This window comes from Oncorhynchus clarkii, chromosome 26, assembly GCF_045791955.1.
Source record: "Oncorhynchus clarkii lewisi isolate Uvic-CL-2024 chromosome 26, UVic_Ocla_1.0, whole genome shotgun sequence".
NCBI lineage: Eukaryota > Metazoa > Chordata > Actinopteri > Salmoniformes > Salmonidae > Oncorhynchus > Oncorhynchus clarkii.
Genome location: NC_092172.1, coordinates 34,503,915 through 34,527,286, shown reverse-complemented (window position 1 = coordinate 34,527,286; position 23,372 = coordinate 34,503,915). Strand labels below are relative to the sequence as shown.

General features: G+C 42.3%; 2 protein-coding genes across 2 annotated transcripts in view; one reads left to right on the top strand and one right to left on the bottom strand.

The window, feature by feature from the left end:
* The window catches only part of LOC139384534 (fumarylacetoacetase-like), a 28,320-nt gene extending 19,165 nt beyond the window's left edge, over positions 1-9,155 (top strand). The window contains exons 12-14 of the mRNA XM_071129369.1: positions 1,327-1,428; positions 5,071-5,188; positions 6,689-9,155. Of these exons, the coding sequence (XP_070985470.1) occupies positions 1,327-1,428; positions 5,071-5,188; positions 6,689-6,759 (291 nt within the window). The 3' untranslated portion in view covers positions 6,760-9,155. The remainder of the gene's footprint in view (positions 1-1,326; positions 1,429-5,070; positions 5,189-6,688) is intronic.
* Positions 9,156-9,357: 202 nt separating this feature from the next.
* LOC139384535 (major histocompatibility complex class I-related gene protein-like) lies at positions 9,358-11,138 on the bottom strand. Its single transcript, XM_071129370.1, has 2 exons — positions 10,976-11,138; positions 9,358-10,875 (listed from the first exon to the last, which is right to left on the bottom strand). The coding sequence occupies exons 1-2, from the start codon at positions 11,031-11,033 to the stop codon at positions 9,854-9,856; spliced, it is 1,080 nt and encodes a 359-aa protein (XP_070985471.1). The 5' UTR covers positions 11,034-11,138; the 3' UTR covers positions 9,358-9,853.
* Between the last annotated feature and the right edge of the window lie 12,234 nt (positions 11,139-23,372).

The window sequence follows — 23,372 nt, the reverse complement described above, 5'->3', positions numbered from 1 at the left end:
GTTTACTTTCTGAATTGGAATGCAGCTCTTATGGAATGCAGGACTGGCCCAGGGGTTTTGACGAGCTGTAGATGAGATACATTAGCGAGCGATACATCACGGTCAATACTGTGATGCCTCTGACATGACAATTACAACTTAAGAAAATAGTGACCTATCCCTATAGATCATTTGTAATCAGCAATAGATGATTGATTGCTTCCTTCATTGAGATACATTAGTGTTTACTGCATTAAAGGGATAGGTCACTCTATTTTCTTAAGTTGTTAATATTTGTCATGTCAGAGGCAGTTAAGAGTGCAGGAGAGACAGCATCTACGATGACCCTTACATGTCTTTGCCAGAGGCTCCACAGGCTAACGGTTAGCATTGACTATTGAGTTTCAATGTTTCAACGCAGCATCCTCCAATGTAAATGCCCATGAAATGAAAGACTTAGCGTAGATACTGTCACACTACTGGTCTCTAGACCACTTCTAAGGTAAGATACACATTACAAAACATAACGGTAATATTATGATCATATACTACTAAATATGATGATTTATAAAAAATTGGGTGGACTACCACTTTAACCAGAAGATGATAGGAATAAATCCTGTATGATTTAAATCTCATTAGCCCTCTCTCTCTCTAGCCTCCTTATGGCAGCTGTCATATCTGCTGTTGTAGGCAAGTACTCAGTACTCACACATAGACTATGGTTATGTCCCAAATGGCACCCAAATCCCTACATAGTGCACTACTTTTGACCATCGGTGGAGCCCTACGGGACCTGTTCAACAGTAGTGCACTATGAAGAGAATAGAGTGCCATTTGGGATGTAACCAATATATTGGTGAGGTGAGTGAAGTCCATCAGCTTCTCTGATGAGAACGTCTCTTAGTCCAATGGCTTTGACTGATGAGGTACAGGATGTCTTTCTGACTGACTCACTGTCTCTTTTTTACCTGTCTTTCTGTGTGTGTTACAGTTATGTTGTATTAGTAGTATGTACAGGATACACATGGTATACACCGTCCAATGAAATGCTTACTTTCAGGTTGCTTCTCGACAATGCAACAACAATAACCAATAATAAAATATAAGACTACAAACATAAAGTAAATGGCTCAGTAGAATAGAATAAACATTTTAACATCAGTATAATACAGGAAGGCACAATTTATAGTCCAGTATTGACATGTGTTCTGGGCAAGGGTGGATTGGGGAGCAAGTGTTTAAATTGTGCAGCATTGTATTCACATGGTGTGTGTGTGTTGGTGTGTGTCACTCACTTCTCTCTTTCCCTCTCACTTCTCTCCATCTCTCTCTTTGTCTCTCCAGTATATGTACTGGACTATGAAGCAACAGTTAGCCCATCACACAGTCAACGGCTGTAACGTCAGACCTGGAGACCTGCTGGCCTCAGGAACCATCAGTGGACCGGTGAGTGTGTGTGTGCATGCATATACACTACCGTTCAAAAGTTTGAGGTCACTTGTCCTTGTTTTCCATGAAAGCATACATGAAATGAGTTGGCATTCTAGTTGTCAATTTGTTGAGGTAATCTGAAGAGATTTCACCCCATGCTTCCTGAAGCACCTCCCACAAATTGGATTGGCTTGATGGTCACTTCTTACGTACCATACAGTCAAGCTGCTCCAACAACAGCTCAATAGGGTTGAGATCTGGTGACTGTGCTGGCCACTCCATTATAGACACAATACCAGCTGACTGCTTCTTCCCTAAATAGTTATTGCATCATTTGGAGCTGTGCTTTGGGTCATTGTCCTGTTGTAATTGGGGCGGCAGGGTAGCCTAGTGGTTAGAGCATTGGACTAGTAACCGAAAGGTTGCAAGTTCGAATCCCCGAGCTGATAAGGTACAAATCTGTTGTTCTGCCCCTGAACAGGCACATGTTCCATTGAAAATAAGAATGTGTTCTTAACTGACTTGCCTAGTTAAATAAAGGTTAAAAAAAATAAAAATTGGCTCCAATGAAGCGCCGTCCACAGGGTATGGCATGGAGTTGCAAAATGGAATGATACCATTCCTCCTTCAAGATCCCTTTTACCCTGTACAAATCTCCCACTTTACCACCGCCAAAGCCCCCCAGACCATCACATTGCCTCCACCATCCTTGACAGATAGCATCAAGCACTCCTCCAGCATCTTCTCATTGTTTCTGCGTCTCATGAATGTTCTTCTTTGTGATCTGAACACCTCAAACTTAGATTCGTCTGTCCAGGGTCTGTGTTGCCGATCTTAATCTTTTCTTTTTATTGGCCAGTCTGAGATATGGCTTTTTATTTGCAACACTGCCTAGAAGGCCAGCATCCCGGAGTCGCCTCTTCACTGTTGACATTGAGACTGGTTCTGTGAAGGGAGTAGTACACAGCGTTGTACGAGATCTTCAGTTTCTTGATAATTTCTCACATGGAATAGCCTTCATTTCTCAGAACAAGAATAGACTGACGAGTTTCAGAAGAAACGTCTTTGTTTCTGGCCATTTTGATCCTGTAATCGAACCCACAAATGCTGATGCTGCAAAAGGGTTTTCTAATGATCAATTACCTTCTAAAATGATAAACTTGGATTAGCTAACACAACGTGCCATTGGAACACAGGAGTGATGGTTGCTGATAATGGGCCTCTGTACGCCTATGTTGATATTGTTGACAATATATGTTGACAATACAGTGCCACTGACACGGCCTGCAACGAAAACATGCGGTCTCTCCTTCACTGCAGCCGAGGTGAGTAAGACATTTAAACGTGTTAACCCTCGCAAGGCTGCAGGCCCAGACGGCATCCCCAGCCGCGCCCTCAGAGCATGCGCAGACCAGCTGGCCGGTGTGTTTACGGACATATTCAATCAATCCCTATACCAGTCTGCTGTTCCCACATGCTTCAAGAGGGCCACCATTGTTCCTGTTCCCAAGAAAGCTAAGGTAACTGAGCTAAACGACTACCGCCCCGTAGCACTCACATCCGTCATCATGAAGTGCTTTGAGAGACTAGTCAAGGACCATATCACCTCCACCCTACCTGACACCCTAGACCCACTCCAATTTGCTTACCGCCCAAATAGGTCCACAGACGATGCAATCTCAACCACACTGCACACTGCCCTAACCCATCTGGACAAGACGAATACCTATGTGAGAATGCTGTTCATCGACTACAGCTCGGCATTCAACACCATAGTACCCTCCAAGCTCGTCATCAAGCTCGAGACCCTGGGTCTCGACCCCGCCCTGTGCAACTGGGTACTGGACTTCCTGACGGGCCGCCCCCAGGTTGTGAGGGTAGGCAACAACATCTCCTCCCCGCTGATCCTCAACACTGGGGCCCCACAAGGGTGCGTTCTGAGCCCTCTCCTGTACTCCCTGTTCACCCACGACTGCGTGGCCACGCACGCCTCCAACTCAATCATCAAGTTTGCGGACGACACAACAGTGGTAGGCTTGATTACCAACAATGACGAGACGGCCTACAGGGAGGAGGTGAGGGCCCTCGGAGTGTGGTGTCAGGAAAATAACCTCACACTCAACGTCAACAAAACTAAGGAGATGATTGTGGACTTCAGGAAACAGCAGAGGGAACACCCCCCTATCCACATCGATGGAACAGTAGTGGAGAGGGTAGCAAGTTTTAAGTTCCTCGGCGTACACATCACAGACAAACTGAATTGGTCCACCCACACAGACAGCGTTGTGAAGAAGGCGCAGCAGCGCCTCTTCAACCTCAGGAGGCTGAAGAAATTCGGCTTGTCACCAAAAGCACTCACAAACTTCTACAGATGCACAATCGAGAGCATCCTGGCGGGCTGTATCACCGCCTGGTATGGCAACTGCACCGCCCTCAACCGTAAGGCTCTCCAGAGGGTAGTGAGGTCTGCACAACGCATCACCGGGGGCAAACTACCTGCCCTCCAGGACACCTACACCACCCGATGTCACAGGAAGGCCATAAAGATCATCAAGGACATCAACCACCCGAGCCACTGCCTGTTCACCCCGCTATCATCCAGAAGGCGAGGTCAGTACAGGTGCATCAAAGCTGGGACCGAGAGACTGAAAAACAGCTTCTATCTCAAGGCCATCAGACTGTTAAACAGCCACCACTAACACTGAGTGGCTGCTGCCAACACACTGACACTGACTCAACTCCAGCCACTTTAATAATGGAAAATTGATGGGAAATGATGTAAATATATCACTAGCCACTTTAAACAATGCTACCTTATATAATGTTACTTACCCTACATTATTCATCTCATATGCATACGTATATACTGTACTCTATATCATCGACTGTATCCTTATGTAATACATGTATCACTAGCCACTTTAAACTATGCCACTTTGTTTACATACTCATCTCATTTGTACATACTGTACTCGATACCATCTACTGTATCTTGCCTATGCTGCTCTGTACCATCACTCATTCATATATCCTTATGTACATATTCTTTATCCCCTTACACTGTGTACAAGACAGTAGTTTTGGAATTGTTAGTTAGATTACTTGTTATTACTGCATTGTCGGAACTAGAAGCACAAGCATTTCGCTACACTCGCATTAACATCTGCTAACCATGTGTATGTGACAAATAAAATTTGATTTGATTTTGATTTGATTTTGATATTCCATAAAAAAAACTGCTGTTTCCAGCTACAATAGTAATTTACCACATTCACAATGTCTACACTGTATTTCTGATCAATGTGATGTTATTTTAATGGACATTTTATATATATTTTTTTTCAAAAACAAAGACATTTCTAAGTGACCCCAAACTATTGAACGGTAGTGTATGTGTTATTCTGTGTGTGTCTGTGAGCATTTTCTATCTGAATTAGTGTTTACATGTGTTCACATTTTACTGTGTATGTTCTGATGAGTTTATTCAGTATTGACTGTCTCTCTCTCCTGACCCACTCACTCTCTCTCTCTTTGTCTCTGTCTCTCTCTCGCTCTGTCTGTCTGTCTCTCTTTGCCTACCTGTCTCTGCCTGCCTGTCTCTGTCTGCCTGTCTGTCTCTCTCTCTCTCTGCCTGTCTCTCTCTGTCTCTGTGTGTAGGATCCAGACAGTTTTGGTTCTATGTTGGAGTTGTCGTGGAAGGGTTCTAAGACCGTGGACCTGGGAGGAGGAGAGACAAGAACCTTCCTAAAGGATGGAGACGAGGTCACTCTTACAGGTGGATGGAACCCTATTATACACACTGATACAGACAGAACCTCTACAGACACCATGATACAACCTTACTGAGCTCACTACAAACACTGTTACAGACAGAACCACTACAGATACCATGATACAACATTACTGAGCTCTCTACAAACACTGTTAGACAGAACCACTACAGAAACCATGATACAACCTTACTGAGCTCACTACAAACACTGTTACAGACATAACCTCTACAGAAACCATGATACAACCTTACTGAGCTCTCTACAAACACTGATACAGACAGAACCTCTACAGAAACCATGATACAACCTTACTGAGCTCTCTATAAACACTGTTACAGACAGAACCACTACAGATACCATGATACAACCTTACTGAGCTCTCTATAAACACTGTTACAGACAGAACCACTACAGATACCATGATACAACCTTACTGAGCTCTCTACAAACACTGATACAGACAGAACCACTACAGAAACCATGATACAACCTTACTGAGCTCTCTACACTGTTACAGACAGAACTACTACAGAAATCAAGAGACAACATTACTGAGCTCTCCACAAACACTGTAACAGACAGAACCTCTACATAAACCATGATACAACCTTACTGAGCTCTCTACAAACACTGTTACAGACAGAACCTCTACAGAAACCATGATACAACCTTACTGAGCTCACTACAAACACTGTTACAGACAGAACCTCTACAGAAACCATGATACAACCTTACTGAGCTCTCTACAAACACTGTTACAGACAGAACCACTACAGAAACCATGATACAACCTTACTGAGCTCACTACACTGTTACAGACAGAACCACTACAGAAACCATGATACAACTCTGTTGTTTAGATGTACATTTTGGTCATTTAGCTGACAGTCAGTGCATTCAACGATTAAACTGTATTGCTCAGTTGGTAGAGCATGGCACTTCTATTGCCAGGATTCAGGGTTTGATTCCCGGGACCACCCATATATAAAATACTGTATATGCACACATGACTGTAAGTGGCTTTGCATAAAAGTGTCTGCTAAATGGCATTCATTATTATATGAACTTACGTTAGCTAGGTTAGACAATCACATATCACTGTAAGTAGAACATCCCTCTATAAAGCAGCCATCAGCTACATCAGTCCTAGTCAGAAAAGAGGAAGTGTTTGGGAAGGCAGGTGGAATATGGTGGTAGTTTTTCTTCCTTCTAATATTAGTATTTTAAATCAATTCTTCAACTTGATTGATCTGACATGTCTTAATGGAACCAATGGGATATTCTCAGGAGTGCAAACCCCTCCCATCAGGAACTTCACTCCTATTTGAACCTCGGTCTGTCACCTATGTGTTAGTGACCACAGCTTCTATTAGCCACCGTTCACACAGACACACACACGCGTTCCGACGCTCCTGTTGGTCTCCTGTTGGTCTGTGTTGTCCTTCATTTATTTTTCCCTCTCTCACTCGTCTCTCTCTCTCCCCCCCCCCCTCTCTCTCTAGGTTACTGTGAGGGGAGTGGGTATAGGGTGGGTTTCGGACCGTGTGCGGGGACCATTCTACCAGCCCTTTAACCCTGAGAATCATCCACCCTCAATGTCTCTTCCATCCTGGGGGGAGTAATGTTGTTACTGAAGTCCTTTAAAAGGGAAAATCCGGGATTTAAATACAACAAATCAGTTGGATGAATGTACGTACCAATCCAGGATTGACCCTTTAAATTTACATTTTAATTGAGGATTCTTGTTTATCATTCCAACGTATTGTTGCCAGAAGCAGTGTTATATTCCATAATGTTGTAACTATGTGGTTTGGGACCTGACATCTAAAAAACTATAAATGTTTAAACCCTCCTGTGACTTTGTGTTTTCATCCTATTGACTTACTGAGTGAAATCTTTATGGTGTAAAATACTGTAGGTAAAATCTGTACAAAATTACCATGAAAGGCATTACAATCTGAAAGTATCATTTAATTTGACACTTTTCTTGAACAATGTGCGTTATGAAAAGGGGATGATTTAACTAGAGTTTAATAAACAGAGCGATTCATAAATAGTGGTCTTTTTATTTTGCACTTTGCTGAAGTGGCATTTTAAAACACAGATTCTTTTGCACAGATTTGAATAGTGTTGCACCATGAAAATATTGCCCCCTGTCTAGTACCCCTTACCTCACGAGTCAGGCCTGGTGTTCTCTTTTAGGTAATATCTGTAATTAATATTATTTTACTATGTTGTTGGCATATCTAATCAATAAAGCTGTCATGTGTTTATGAATTAATTTATTTGGAATGAAAGCTTATTTTGTTGACGGGGGGAATGGAAGCTTGTTTTGTTGACGGGAGGAATGGAAGCTTGTTTTTGTTGACATGGGGAATGGAAGCTTGTTTTGTTGACAGGGGTGAATGGAAGCTTGTTTTGTTCCTTTGACTTTTCAAAAATAGCTAGGGCTTTACAATGATGATAAAAATTGGGAGACATTTTGGGGTTAAAGGGTTGAAATCTTCCTAGAAGTGACACATGGTTGACGGAGGGACATGTCAAAATGCTGAATGTTAGCACTTTAGCAAGCCTTTATATTTAACAAAACTCTGATTTATTGAATTCTCCATGGCTATGTTTACACAACCACCTGAAGAACCCACTTCTGTTCTCTCCATATCCAATCTTTTTTTTCTGACTGTTCACACTCCGTTTTACATCTGACCAATATATCAGATTTGCACGTTCAGGATGTAACCTTTGTAGTAGCACACAGATGCAATGCTCATTTCCTGTCACTGTTCCTTCACATTTTGACTGTGGTTGTCATGGTAATGGCAGGTCATGTACAAATACTTCAGAGCAAAACAAATCTGATATTTGAGCTTCCAGACTGAGGTCACATGTGGAGCCGAATTGTTTCAGGATTGAGATCCAAATAATTGGCAAAAGATAGAGGGGAGAGGAATCAGCTAACTTCCTACATTTCAACACATTTTGCCATGGTGCAGAGACTAGGGGCCCCCGACCTCCAAGTCTGTCCGTCCCTGTTTGTGTCAGATATGGACATTTCTGGATATTTTGTGCCGCAGTGCATTTTACAACACCAGGCAAGTTTCACAATGAACAATACTTTATTTGGAAAAGGGTAGGCAGCACTAATTGTGAATCATTTCAGAATGATAAATGGCATTTACTTTTTATTAGTCATTAGTCTCCAAGACAAATACAATTCTGCCTTTTTTCTTCCTTTAGGATATTTAATGGTTGGCTCCCGAGTGGCGCAGCTGTCTAAGGAACTGCATCTCAGTGCAAGAGGTGTCACTATAGTACCTGGTTAGAATCCAGGCTCTATCACATTCAACCCTGATTGGGAGTCCTATAGGGCGGTGCATAATTGGCCCAGTGTTGTTTGTGTTTGGCCGGAGTAGGCCGTCAGTGTAAATAAGAATTTGTTCTTTACTGACTTAACTCTTTAAATAAAGCATACAATAATTGATAAGACACTGGAGTGTGCAGACCTGGGGAATTTAATTGGCACCCTATTCCCTACATAGTGCGCTATGGACTCTGGTTAAAAGTAGTGCACTATGTAGGGAATAGGGTGCTATTTGGAGCACAACCTTTGTGCACTTTCCCTTTGTAGGTATACGATATTGACGTTTGTTTATATGTAAAATAGCAAGACCGGATTTTATTTCAAAATGTGTAATGGAGACATAGGCTTTGCAGTCTTTTGATGTATCATTGGGTGTTCAATACAAAATAACAGTTAATTCAACTTGATCTTATATTCAGAAGCTATGTTTTACGTTGTGGCCCAAGCTTGAAGTGGAAATGTAGGCTTGTATATTTGACTGGGGAAAAGTAGCACTAAAAAAATGTTTAGAACGAGCGGTGTGCATATTGTAAAAAAAAGAAGACTTTTCATGGCCCTGAACATGATCAAACAGATTCATTCCCCAATAAAGCTGTTCTATCAAAAAACTGTTTCATTGTTTAAAATGCATACAACATTCACCTTAGTTTAATACTCATGCCAGTCTTAAACTGGAGAGAAATTGTGTCAGATATCTCTCCCTTCCACCTTGATAAACAAGTTCCTGAGAGAAGTTACGGTATACTTGACATTGTTTAAATGAATGTCGTAGTTAACATGAATCAATCCATGAATTGATTAGGCTACATGTTACTGTCTGTAATAAAGGTATTATTGTGCAGTAATGATGAACAAACACTACATACAATACAAAACACAGACACTGTAAAGACATTCCAATAATAAACAGACCTCATACACATGATCACATGATTCTCCTTCTGGTTAAGATACTGGATATCAGCTGATACAGCACAGATATAGAGAACATTCTGAAATTAATGAATAGTCATGATTAGAAATTACAGATTACATAACACATATAACTACCAGATTATGTTTGTTAATGAGCAGCATGCCAAACCAGCCTATAAAAAGTATAAATGCAGATCTAGACTAATAATGGCCAGGTATTTGTTCTTGTCAACAGTCTCCACAAACTGATCCTTTGTTGAGGGGAAGGAAATATTGACTGACCATAATCATTCACACGTTTTGTTTCTGCCCTCAAATGTGCTCTGGCAGTCATATTTTCATTGTGAATTGAGCTGAATTGACAAAGCTGCATCAGTGTCCCAAAAATGTATCAGGTCTCAGAATCTGAAGAAAGGTTAATTTCCTCTGACACTGTTGCATCAACGTTGGCAAGTTTAGACTGTGAGGCAGTGTTACTCCACCTCCTTTTGACACAAATGAAAATGCTGAATAGAATAACAACCAGCAGCATCACCAGTAGAGCTGAGAGGGTGGATAGGTGAACTCTCTCTGCCCCAGACTCCCAACTGACATCCAGCTTGTTGTCCAGACTGAGGTGAAAGGCAGTACAGGTGTAGTTGTGTCTCTTCTTTAGCTCCTCAGTACTGACCTCCAGACTCTTCCTCAGCTGGTAGGTCCTGTCTCCACTAGGCAGAACCTCCCCCCCTGTCAGATCCTGTTCTGCCACTGGCTGGCCGTCTCTCAGCAGGGTCAGGTTGATGTGGCGAGGGTAGAAACCAAACGCCAGGCAGCTCACCTGGAACCCTCCAGAAACCTCTTTCTTTATCAACCTGAGTCTGGGAGGAACTTTACGCATCACAACGTTCTTCTCTCTCTTCAGGATTTTTTTCAGTGATTTTATACAAATAGGAAGGTAAACATTCTCATAAAGTGTTCTTTCATATGCTTGCCTCATCCCATCCCATCCTAGTAGTAGTTTCCCAGCATCGTACGTAAAATGTGTCATGTTGTAATATAATGTTCGATCTGTATAAATGGCATTGAACGCATCCTTAAACATGACCAAGGCTGGTTCACCATTGTCAAACATCTCACAGCCAGTTAATTTTTGCTGAACTTGAACACCTTCCGTGAGATTCAAGTGGTGCTTTAGGTCAAAGTATCTCTCCTTCATGTGGTGGTACATAACTCCAAATACAAAATCTCCGTTCTTAGCTTCATCATCATGTATTTTGTCTGAGGTGTTATGTCCCTTGTAGATGAAGTGTTTCATGTTGGAGTCATAGTAAGTCACTTGAATGTCATCCAACATCACCACAACCGTAAACTCAGGGAAAGGCGTCTCTCCACTTATATATGTTGCAAGTGCCCACAGAGAATGTGATCCTGAACCTGGGAGAGCAGTTGTATTAAAATGAGTTATGAACATTTTATATTTTATAACATAACAAATCATTTAATGAGTTGAGATAAAGTAAATAGTCCATATTACCTGAGTTGACAATGGTGCAAAAGGAAAGAGCAAACAAAAAGACAGACAGTTTGCCCATGATTTAGAAAATGTAGCCTCGCGTAGCAAGTTTCTAAGCTCTCAAGAGTGTCTGACAGACTTCCCCTTTCTTTTAGCTATGAATAACAATGTGCTACACAGTTGGTTATGTAACTTTTTGGGAGACAATACCAAATTCACGTAGAAATGTACGTTATAGATATGTCATTCTCAATGAAAGCAAGTCTGAGAAGCGGTATATCCGTTCTATTTCTGATATTTCTATGCTCCCTTTTATTAAAGCACTACTGAAATAGCCCCTGAAAGCCCCTGAAATATCACTTCTCGTTTAGAAAATGTCCTGTGTGGCATCGATATGAGACAGAAACATTTATTCTAGTGTCAACATTGACTACAAAGTGTAAATAGGATAACTTTGGTCATAAAGTCAGTCTCGTCCAAAATGGAGATTTGCGAGATTATAGGAAAAAAGTGCTTTAGTTCAAATGATCTGTCTTTCATGCTCTGGTATATAAATACATGAGCTCCGTCCTGAGCTTCATCGTCCTTGTTTTTTTCTGTGATATGTTGTCCCCTGTTGACAGACTGTTTGTCATTGGAGTCATAGTAAGCCACTTGAACATCGTCCAACATCACCACAACCGTAAACTCAGGGAAAGGCGTCTCTCCGGTGATGTAGGTTGCAAGTGCCCACAGAGAATGTGATCCTGAACCTGGGAGAGAAGTGAAATTATACACAATTGTGGACATTTGACATTTTATAAGAAAATGGAAACATAGATTGGCCAAATTGTTTTACCTGAGCATAACCCACTAATTAGCCTAATCTGTTATTTTTTATTTTGTTGTCATGGAGGACTGATTGGGCTCATTGCTTCTCGTTGAGAAAGAAAAACGAGATGGTAATTTTCCATTAAGAAAATAAAAGCCCCACTGGTGGTCTTCTTAAATTAAACTAGTTTATGACGTTTGGAGCATAATACCACAGGGGAGTTTAGAAGGGAGGAACTCAAACGTTCATTCCAAAGGTTGGGATCCGCAGCTGTTGTTGGAGCGCATTTTCACTGGCTGTCTACTGGGGCATATTCTCACATTTCAGTTGACTGCATTCAGTTGTGCAACTGACTAGGGCAGCGTTTCAAACTCATAAAAGACACCCTCGTCCACTTGCCTTATGCCCTTGGGGGAATCCCCGCAGCCATATTTGTTGTCGGTCCAAACAATTAGCCAAGCAAGGGACGTTTGCAACATATAAGCCCCTCAGCCCTCGTTTTTAATGGAGTTTGCGAGTGTACAATTATGTTCACTTTGAAGCCTTTATAAACCCCATAATTCAATTCACAATGTTTGTACATCTGCTAAGAAAAGTCAGCAAAAACATAAAACCTCAATGTCAATATGGAGTCAACATACAAATGTAAGTAAAAACAAATGTAAATAAGTCAGAAATTGTGCTACTAATGCACATGACGGCACAAACATCTCGTAAAAGTAATGATGTTTTTGTTCGGTCAGCTTTTGGAAATTGGAGAAATAACGTTAGTTAGCTAATTAATTTGATAGCGATCATACATTAGGCATAATAATAATTATATAATTAATAATTATATAGTAAATTTAAGTACTAAAATCATAATTGACTGTAGTGCATATAAAGCACCCACAAGCTACATGTGGCTCAAAACACAACGTGGGATGAACGAGTGACGAATTTCCGAGCAAGGGAGGGAATGATCTTTAAATGGACTTGCCCCGAAATTCGTCACTCGTTCATCCCGCGATGATTGCCCCTTGCCCTGCAAGTGTATACCCGTCAGAAGTCATGATACGTCATCAGAAGTGTCCACTTAATTTGAGGGCACAGGGGATAGGCCGTGTCTTTCAAGTGTTTGGAATGCAGCCAAGAAGATATAGAGAGCAGCAGTGTGATTCGCATCATCAATGTGCCATTTAGCCTAGATATCAATTATAAATGATATCAGTATAGTCGGCACACTACTCCCCAACCCTGTAAACAGTTATGGACATTTTACATTGTCTGACATAATAAATCATTAAATGAGTAAGCGACAAAGTTAAATCCTTACCTGCGTTGACAATGGTGTAAAATGAAAAAACAAACAAAAAGACAGACAGTTTGCCCATGATTTTGATAGTGTAGCCTCGCATAGCAAAAAGTGAGTCTGTCAGATTTTCCTTTCCACTTAGCCGATTGCGTAGCAAGAATTGAGTCTGTCAGACTTTCTCTTTCACTTAGCCAACTGCCAATGGCGACCCGTCATTCAGGGCAGGTGGGGCAGAGCAATAGGCTTTCCTGTTTTGCATGTTCTTTTGGCATTAATGTCCCATATCAGTGTCACATATCAGTTTGCAAACAATGTAAAAAATATATATATTTTAAATATAGGCTTGCCTGTATAAATATACATAAAAATATTATTATTATTATTTTCAATGACGGCCTAGGAACAGTGGGTTAACTGCCTTGTTCAGTGGCAGAACGACAGATTTTTACCTTGTCAGGTAAATTCGATCTTGCAACCTTTCAGTTACTAGTCCAACGTTCTAACCACTAGGGTACATCGCGCCGTGATTGGCTCAGTGTTCTGTCACTCATGGGGATACTACGTCACCGAAAAGTCTTAAGGGTAGACCTCGAAAACTTTAGCCCCTTGGATGCTACCATAGAGTTACATTAGATGTGCCCATCCAAGAAGGCTCAAGGTCATTGGCCACAGATAAAATTACGTCAAATCACGTTATATCTACAGTAGCTTTGATTGGACTGATCATGTCAACATTATACTTTAAAAATCTTAGCTAGTAGTCATCATCATGAATCAAGTCGACAATCTACTGGCAAATCCTTTTTAATCCTTGTCATATGAAGAGAATTAATGAAGAGAAATTATAGATAAAGCGTATCGGTGCTCATCGGCCATTGCACATAAACATTACACAAGTTTGAAATCGCTAATTCAACCATGAGTGGTTTGGAAGAAATCAGTGACAGTGGATGTGTGGTCCCAAATCTGGGATTAAGTTCTTTCCCAATTTTAAAATGATAAACATTCAACATTGGCCATGCTGTCAAAACAACTGTTAACTTGGAACAGCGAAAACCTGACTTCAGTGAGTTCAAGACAACTGGGAAGTCAGGAATAAATGAGCTAAGACTGTGAAAATACGTTTTGAACGGTCATCCAACTCGGAATGTAAATCCGGCCTCTTTCTAGAGCTACGACCTGAAGATCAATGACGTCATCATGATTCAACGTAGTTTTTTTCAGAGTTCCCAGTTGTCTTGAAAGCATCATCAATCCAGAGAATGTCGGACTTTGATGACAACATTTGCCCACGAAGGGCCGCCGCGCCACCTTCCTGTTCAAGTGAGAACAGCAAAACAAGGGGAGTCCAAAAATGCATTTTATGGTGCTGCATAAATGATGTAATATGGCAGGGATATATGTATACTGTCGCTAAGAAAGTAATACTAAGTGTATGTTGTGTAGTAAGATGTTAGTAGGCCATGTGCTTCACCCTAATCATTTGGTCTATTTATCCCTCTTAATTTTGGCTACTGTTCTGACTTGGTGGTGCACATCTAGCCTATAACCTGTTTTAGAGAAATGTAATCATTGAATATTGTAAAAGCTTTCATTGTCTGCTTATTTATCATACGGTTCTGACTTGGTGTAGAGGGAAAACACTGTAAGAACCGCCCATGTTCTGAATTCTGTCGCTGTACATTTCAAAATTGCTGAACAAATAGTTATATTGATTACGTTCGTCATAGCTCGCTCATTAATGTCTTAATCACTATTACGGATTGCCTCTTATCCGCTTGTCGTCCCCTTATGCCATAGTTTGTACATCTCAATTGTCATTAGAAACCATATTTGTTTAAACAAGTCAGCCGTATCAGCCATGTTTTTTAAAATCCAGTAAATGAGGCTGAATGAACTGCTTTGCTGCCGGATAAGGCTCCGCTGATGGCCAGGTGTAGCAATGGTAAGATGTTGAGACAGCTTCATGGAGGCCCTAACTGTTTGTGGGCACCGTTTGTCACCGTTATAGATTAATTCATGTATTGTTAAGTGTTGTGTTGTGTAGTGGCATTGCTGGCATGCATCCCACTTATTATTAGTTTTGCCCCATCAAGATTTACATGCTAAAATCGCCACTGCCAACTGCATAGCAAGAAGTGAGTCTGAAAGACTTTCCCTTTCACTTAGCCAACTGAGTAGCATATTTTTTGTATAGAGCTTGCATGCTTGTTGTCAAAGATATTTATAACTAACCCATGATTGTTCATTTGTGTCTTCTTCTTCTATGGTATATTGATGATCACAATTGAATGTGCATTCTGCCACCTACAATACAGGATGAAAACAGGATTCCCCAAAAAACTGAACTACCAAAAAACTACCCAAAAATAAATAAACTAAACAACTTTTCTGTTAATATAACTATATGAAACAGATCTGATCCCTACACAGGCTCAAGGGGTACCTGGGAGGGCGGGTCTTCCGGCTCCAGTACCCCTTGTAAGTGCCAAAAACTTTTCTGCCTCAGCAACAATAATGTCAATTTTCTTCAACTTCTTTGAGACTTGTGCTGTACAGTATATAACTGTGGCAATGAACGCCACAAAGTCCACCTTTTAACACAAAGAGTATCTTTTGTCTGACAGCAAACATTTACTACAGGCTGTATTCTATCCAATACCACATCTTCACTAGCATCTGACAGTGAATCTCAACACAGGAGATTTGGTTGACCAAACTTTTGCCACCCCTACCTCCTTCACCTTTACAGGGCACTCCAGGAACTCAGGATCATGATCCCCACCACAATAGCAACACCGTCGTCCTTCTACACACCGTTCTTCTATATACTCTGTTCATCTACACACACTTGAAACACGGCAAAATCCTTTAAAGTCCTTACACTGCAGTGGTTTGGGGAGGAAAGCTCTTACGGTGTATCTTACATAACCAAGCTTCACATGGGTAGGGATGTGCTGTTTATCAACAAACAACAGTACCGATAGACTTTTCTCTTCTTCTCCATTCACCCAGCGGGTCAGACGCCGGGCACCAACCACACCAGGAATTCTCTTCATGTATTCAACCTGAACATCCGTCGTCACCGCTGAGATGACTCCTTTGACGGGTGCTCTATTCCCAAGTTCAAAACAAAACTTCTGTTGTCTGGATTCTTTTGAGACCCACTGCAATCTTCCTCTGCTCATCAGAAATACAATTTAACAAAATAAGACCACTCCTGGTCACTCTGACAGACTCCACATTTCCAAGCGCATACTTCACCATTTTTGACACCTCTAATGGGTTTCCCACATATGAATCCTTGCTCAATAAACGCATCCCAACAAGCGATTCATTATAATTTACACACACATCCTCCACTACAATTTTAGACCATTTTCTTTTTGCTCCAGTTTTCGATACTACTGTAGTCCATTCAGAACATTCCTCTTCACCAAATTTACTCCACACGTTGCCTAAATCATACTCTACATCCACTTCCCCCATCTTTCCTCCTCCGATCGTTCATCTGTGTTGTTTACAGTGGGAGCAAATGGAGCATACTGGGCAGAACAAGCAAAGCCAAGCACGAGCTAGCGAGATCCTATTGGCACGTTGTAGCATGTGTTTGCATATTTCCGTGAGGGAAGGTCTCCTCCGTGAAGTGCGCATGTGCACAAGCTCAATTCGACCTTGCACTCCTAAACACATTTTTCTGAAACTTTGTCAAAGCGTCAAGTCTATAAAATTTAATGCACTGTGTTTGTAACATATTCTAGTTTGGGGAACATACAAATTTATTGAGATCAGATGTTTTATTGATGAGGAAATGTGCAGAATGTCAGCCCAGTTTCACCTAGTTCCATCCTCTCTCACTACCTGCAACTTTCTTATTTTTTATGTAACTTTCTGACAGGCTAGACGCTGTGTTGCATATTGCTGCCTTTCACAGGTTTTGGTGTGGATTGCACATTTTGGTCACAAAAAAGAAATAAAAAATACAAGGAAAAGGGAAATAGAAAAATATTGAATTGCACCACCATCTAACCTGCAGTTATACAGTGTCCCCAAAACACCACCCCATCCCACAACTTTGGCCCTAAACGATCCTACACCAGGCCATCGGCCTGTTATGATGTAACCCATTCTCTCAACTTCCTGTAGATCTCTGCACTGATATCTCTCACATCCAAATACTTCTCTGCTGCTGTAACTACCACATCTATCTGCTGTGACTTCCACTCCATCATTACAGTGCAGATGATCCCTATAGCTATAAACTCAAGAAATCCAATCTTACTGAAACTCATTCTCTCAGAATCTCTCTCTTCAGGCCTACTCACAGGGAATCACCCAGTCAACTCACTCACCCTTGGTCTATCCTCTGCTCTCTTCACTGCCTCAGTATAGGACACATTCTGTCCCACTCAAACTCTGGCAATCTCAACCTGTCTCTCTCACTTCAGGTCCTCAGCTGCATGAGCACCCCCACAGTTGACACACAGATTGTTCTCTTTCGCAACTGTACACTCCCTCTGCCTCTGCCCTCCTGGACATTTCTCACAGCGTGGTGATCTCCCTTCTACACACTGCTGCAACACGTCCTTGACACGAAAAACATCAGTGGATTATAAACATAGGTCCTCACAGAATAGAAAATATAACCTAACCTGACCTTATAAGGTAAAAACGCTGTGTCAAAGCTCAGCCCCACTTCTCAAAACTTTCACTGAATCGACCATTCCCAGTTTGTCCTTTAACCAGCGCGACGCAACGTATGGGTCGGCCAAAAGTATTACTCCTACCGGTCCAAAATCATCTCTGGTAGAATTCTCAGGACAAACGTTGGAACTCTCCAATACACCTGCCGCCGCAGGTAGGTCCCCTTGATCCTGGGCTGGCTCAAGGAGAGCATGAAGACCAATAAGTCATATTTGTTGGTGTGTATTAGGAAGACTGTTACGAATCCCTTTTGGCCCGACAGTCTAGGGGGGATGGTAATGAGACCGGTAACATAACTCATGCAAATTCTAATTGTGACAAAGTAAAAGTGTGAACGAAATAACCAGGACAACTGAAATCTACCGTCAAACTCAGGGTTTATTAATAAACACACGGTAATGGGGGGAGCAGGAAAAGGGGCTGAGCTGGACCCAAGGAAAGAAACAATAAGTATTCAAAAACACCCCTAAGCTAGACTAGCCTACTTTAACAACAGCTAACTAACTAACCAAAAATACAGTGGGTGGTCCGCCCAGTTCTAACTAGTGTATTTAACAAAGTCTACCTACGGGTAGTGTATGCCCATGGGCGACTTGTCTTGGTTCCCCCTTTTCCCACCAGCAAACAAACAAACACCATAACCAAAAACAATACTCACAGGTGATGACAAAGTGCTATGGAGGTGCTCAAACAACAGAGAGGTCAATAAACAAAGAGAGAGTGAAACAGAGAGACCTACAGACATGGCATTTACAGAGAGATTGAGCTCTAGAGCAAACAACTGACAGAGTTTTTAAACCAAGGGAAAGGAACTGTGATAGGGTAGGAAACAGGAGGAGGTGTATCTTCTGATAGATGATTGTATTGGTGACTGATTGGGGAGTGATGATTTTCACCTGTGAGGGGAGAAGGAGAGGAAAGAAACACACACACAGGATACACACACAGGATACTTGTATCCGTAACAAAGACGAAGGTATGTAAATCAAGAGGCAGGAGATGAATCTCTGATCTTAACGGTACCATTCTTTCCCTTTCTTGTCATAGCGCGTCCTTCCGGTCTCCGACCCACAGCTGGACTTGCTCTCACTACCATATTTGGTGCTGAGAAAACTTTCTTCTTCTTCTATGGTATTATGGCTGTCTGCAAACAAACGTTAGAAGTGAATCTTCTTCTTTGAGGTTTTATGGCAGACTACAACCTACTGCTCTATTGCCGACACCTACTGTACGGGGTGGGGAAACAAACATGTTCCATTGTGGGAAAGTTAGGGGAAAACACAGACATCATACAAAATAAAATTAAAAATAAAAACATCCCACTTCAGTCACAATTCAAATCACATCCCTACACCGGCTCGGGGGCCTTCATCGACAGGATTCCTTGTAGTGCCTCTGTGGAAAGTCCATGAGTCCCAAAAAACTTTCAGCCGCACACAACGGTGCCTATTTTCTCAGATTCCCTCTCTGTTTGCGCTGTGCAGTTGATAACCAATGCAATAAACACTACCATGTCCACCTTCTTTACATGCAACAGGTCAGGACCCCTCTGTTGACAAGAAACATTCTCTGGTGTCTCTTCTCCTACTACCATTACTTCTTCAACTTCACTCCTTTCTTCCACTCTTCTCACCACCTCAGTATAGGAGACATGCTGGACAGCCCTTATTCTCACCACCTCAGGACAGGAGACATGCTGGACAGCCCTTATTCTCACCACCTCAGGATAGGAGACATGCTGGACAACCCTTATTCTCACCACTTCAGGATAGGAGACATGCTGGACAGCCCTTATTCTCACCACCTCAGGACAGGAGACATGATGGACAGCCCTTATTCTCACCACCTCAGGATAGGAGACATGCTGGACAGCCCTTATTCTCCCCACCTCAGGACAGGAGACATGCTGGACAGCCCTTATTCTCACCACCTCAGGACAGGAGACATGCTGGACAGCCCTCATTTTCACCACCTCAGGATAGGAGACATGCTGGACAGCCCTTATTCTCACCACCTCAGGACAGGAGACATGCTGGACAGCCCTTATTCTCACCACCTCAGGATAAGAGACATGCTGGACAGCCCTTATTCTCCCCACCTCAGGACAGGAGACATGCTGGACAGCCCTTATTCTCACCACCTCAGGACAGGAGACATGCTGGACAGCCCTTATTCTCACCACCTCAGGATAGGAGACATGCTGGACAGCCCTTATTCTCACCACCTCAGGATAGGAGATATGCTGGACAGCCCTTATTCTCCCCACCTCAGGACAGGAGACATGCTGGACAGCCCTCATTCTCACCACCTCAGGATAGGAGACATGCTGGACAGCCCTTATTCTCACCACCTCAGGACAGGAGACATGCTGGACAGCCCTTATTCTCACCACCTCAGGACAGGAGACATGCTGGACAGCCCTTATTCTCACCACCTCAGGACAGGAGACATGCTGGACAGCCCTCATTCTCACCACCTCAGGACAGGAGACATGCTGGACAGCCCTTATTCTTGCCACCTCCGTCTCCTTCATCCTATCAGGACACTTCAGGAATTCAGGCTCATGTTCACCACCACAATTGCAGCATTTAGACTCAGCTGGCATACGGTACTCCTCCCATCTACATACACTTGACACATGGCCAAATCATTTGCATTTATTACACTGCACAGGTTTAGGCATGAAGGCTCTCACACGGTATCTTGTAAAACCCAAATACACCAGAGAAGGGAGAGACTTCTCCTTATATACTTCCATTAATTTGTTCAACTGGTACCGGGGAACCTACAGACAAATCTTGTGAGGCCTGTGGGCGTCCTTGAGCCAAACAACAGACATGTACATATTAGTGTGTAGTCCAAACGGTTTGGACGCTACAGACAGAAGTTGGCAGATCGGCTGTAGCGACTTCAGATGAGGGGGACAGACCTCATGGCTTGGTTTTTGCTCTGACATGTACTGTCAACTGAGGGACCTTATAGAGACAGGTGTGTGCCTTTCCAAATCATCTCTAATCAATTGAATTTACCACAGGTGGACTCCAACCAAGTTGTGGAAACATCTCAAGGATGATCAATGGAAACAGGATGCACCTGGCCTCAATTTTGAGTCTCATAGCAAAGGGTCTGAATACATATGTAAATAAGGTATTTCTGTTTTTTTAATTTTTTTATCCAGTTGCACAAATGTCTAAAAACCTGTTTTTGCTTTGTCATTATCGAGTATTGTGTGTAGATGAATGAGGAAAAAAATGTATTTAATCCATTTAGAGTAAGGCACCAGATTACCTTTGTTAATGCTCAGGATGCCAAACCAGCATGTATAATAAACTTAGCAAAAAAAGAAACGTCCCTTTTTCAGGACCCTGTCTTTCAAAGATAATTCGTAAAATCCAAATAACTTCACAGATCTTCATTGTAAAGGGTTTAAACAGTTTCCCATGCTTGTTCAATGTACCATAAACAATTAATGAACAAGCACCTGTGGAACGGTCGTTAAGACACTAACAGCTTACAGACGGTAGGCAATTAAGATCACAGTTATGAACTTAGGACGCTAAGGAGGCATTTCTACTGACTCTGAAAACCACCCAAAGAAAGATGCCCAGGATCCCTGCTCCTCTGAGGGAACGTGCCTTAGGCATGTTGCAAGGAGGCATGAGGACTGCAGATGTAGACAGGGCAATAAATTGCAATGTCCGTACTGTGAGATGCCAAAGACAGCGCTACATGGAGACAGGATGGACAGCTGATCGTCCTCGCAGTGGCACACGTGTAACAACACCTGCACAGGATCGGTACATCAGAACATCACACCTGCGGGACAGGTACAGGATGGCAACAACAACTGCCCGAGTTACACCAGGAACGCACAATCCCTCCATCAGTGCTCAGACTGTCGCAATAGGCTGAGATAGGCTGGACTGGAGGCTTGTAGGCCTGTTGTAAGGCAGGTCCTCACCAGACATCACTGGCAACAACGTTGCCTATGGGCACAATCCCACCGTCGCTGGACCAGACAGGACTGGCAGAAAGTGCTCTTCACTGACTAGTCGCGGTTTTGTCTCATCAGGGGTGATGGTCGGATTCGCGTTTATCATCGAAAGAATGAGCGTTACGACGAGGCCTGTACTCTGGAGCGGGATTGATTTGGAGGTGGAGGGTCCGTCATGGTCTGGGGCGGTGTATCACAGCATCATCGGACTGAGCTTGTTGTCATTGCAGGCAATCTCAACGCTGTGCGTTACAGGGAAGACATCCTCCTCCCTCATGTGGTACCCTTCCTGTAGGCTCATCCTGACATGACCCTCCAGCATGACAATGCCACCAGCCATACTGCTCATTCTGTGCGTGATATCCTGCAAGACAGGAATGTCAGTGTTCTGCCATGGCCAGCGAAGAGCCCGGATCTCAATCCCATTGAGCACATCTGGGACCTGTTGGATCAGAGAGTGAGGGCTAGGGCCATTCCCCTCAGAAATGTCCTGGAACTTGCAGGTGCCTTGGTGGAAGAGTGGGGTAACATCTCACAGCAAGAACTGGCAAATCTGGTGCAGTCCATGAGGAGGAGATGCACTGCAGTACTTAATGCAGCTGGTGGCCACACCAGATACTGACTGTTACTTTTGATTTTGACCCCCCCCTTGTTCAGGGACATTTTATTCCATTTATGTTGGTCACATGTCTGTGGAACTTTTTCAGTTTATGTTTCAGTTGTTGAATCTTATGTTCATACAATAATGTACGCATGTTAAGTTTGCTGAAAATAAACGCAGTTGACAGTGAGAGGACGTTTATTTTTTTGCTGATTTATATAAATGCAGATTTGGACGAATGCCCAGATATTTATAGTTGTCAACAGTCTCCACAAACTGAACCTTTATAGTAATTTGTTGAGGGGCAGGGAAATCGACCGACAATAACAAAATCTTTTGCACATTTTGTGTCAGCAATACAGATGTAGGATCTTCATTTGATCACCCTGTTTCAGGTGAAGGATTGAGGTTAAAAAGTATTCTAAAAGTTGTATTTTCCACTTTGAAATTTCAGACTTCCTTGACGAAAACTGTATCAACCCCTTCAAAAGTAATCCACATAATAAGTATCATTTGCTGTTGCTGCAGCATTGTTTTCCTGCTGTAGCAAACTGGCTCAAATTAAGATCCTTCATCTGTAATACTGCAATAACAATAATAATATTAGTGTGGGCAGTCATTTTATTGGTCTGAGAATCTGAAGACTTGTTCATTTCTTCTGACACTTTTGCTTCAAAGTTGGCAAATTGTGACGAGGCAGTGCATCTCCACCTCCTTTTGACACAAAGGAAAATGCCAAATAGCATAACAATCAGCACCATCACCAGTAGAGCTGAGAGGGTGGATAGGTGTAACCTCTCCCTAACATAAAACAGTTTAATTGTTTATGATGCATACAACATTCACCTTAGATTAATCCTCATGCCAGTCTTAAACTGGAGTGAAATAGAGGGTCAGATTTCTTCCTTCCAGAGTGATAAACAAGTTCCTGAGAGAAGTTAAGGTATATAATTAACATGAATTAATGACATAGTTAACATGAATCAATGCAGTAATAAATGATTCAACATGTTA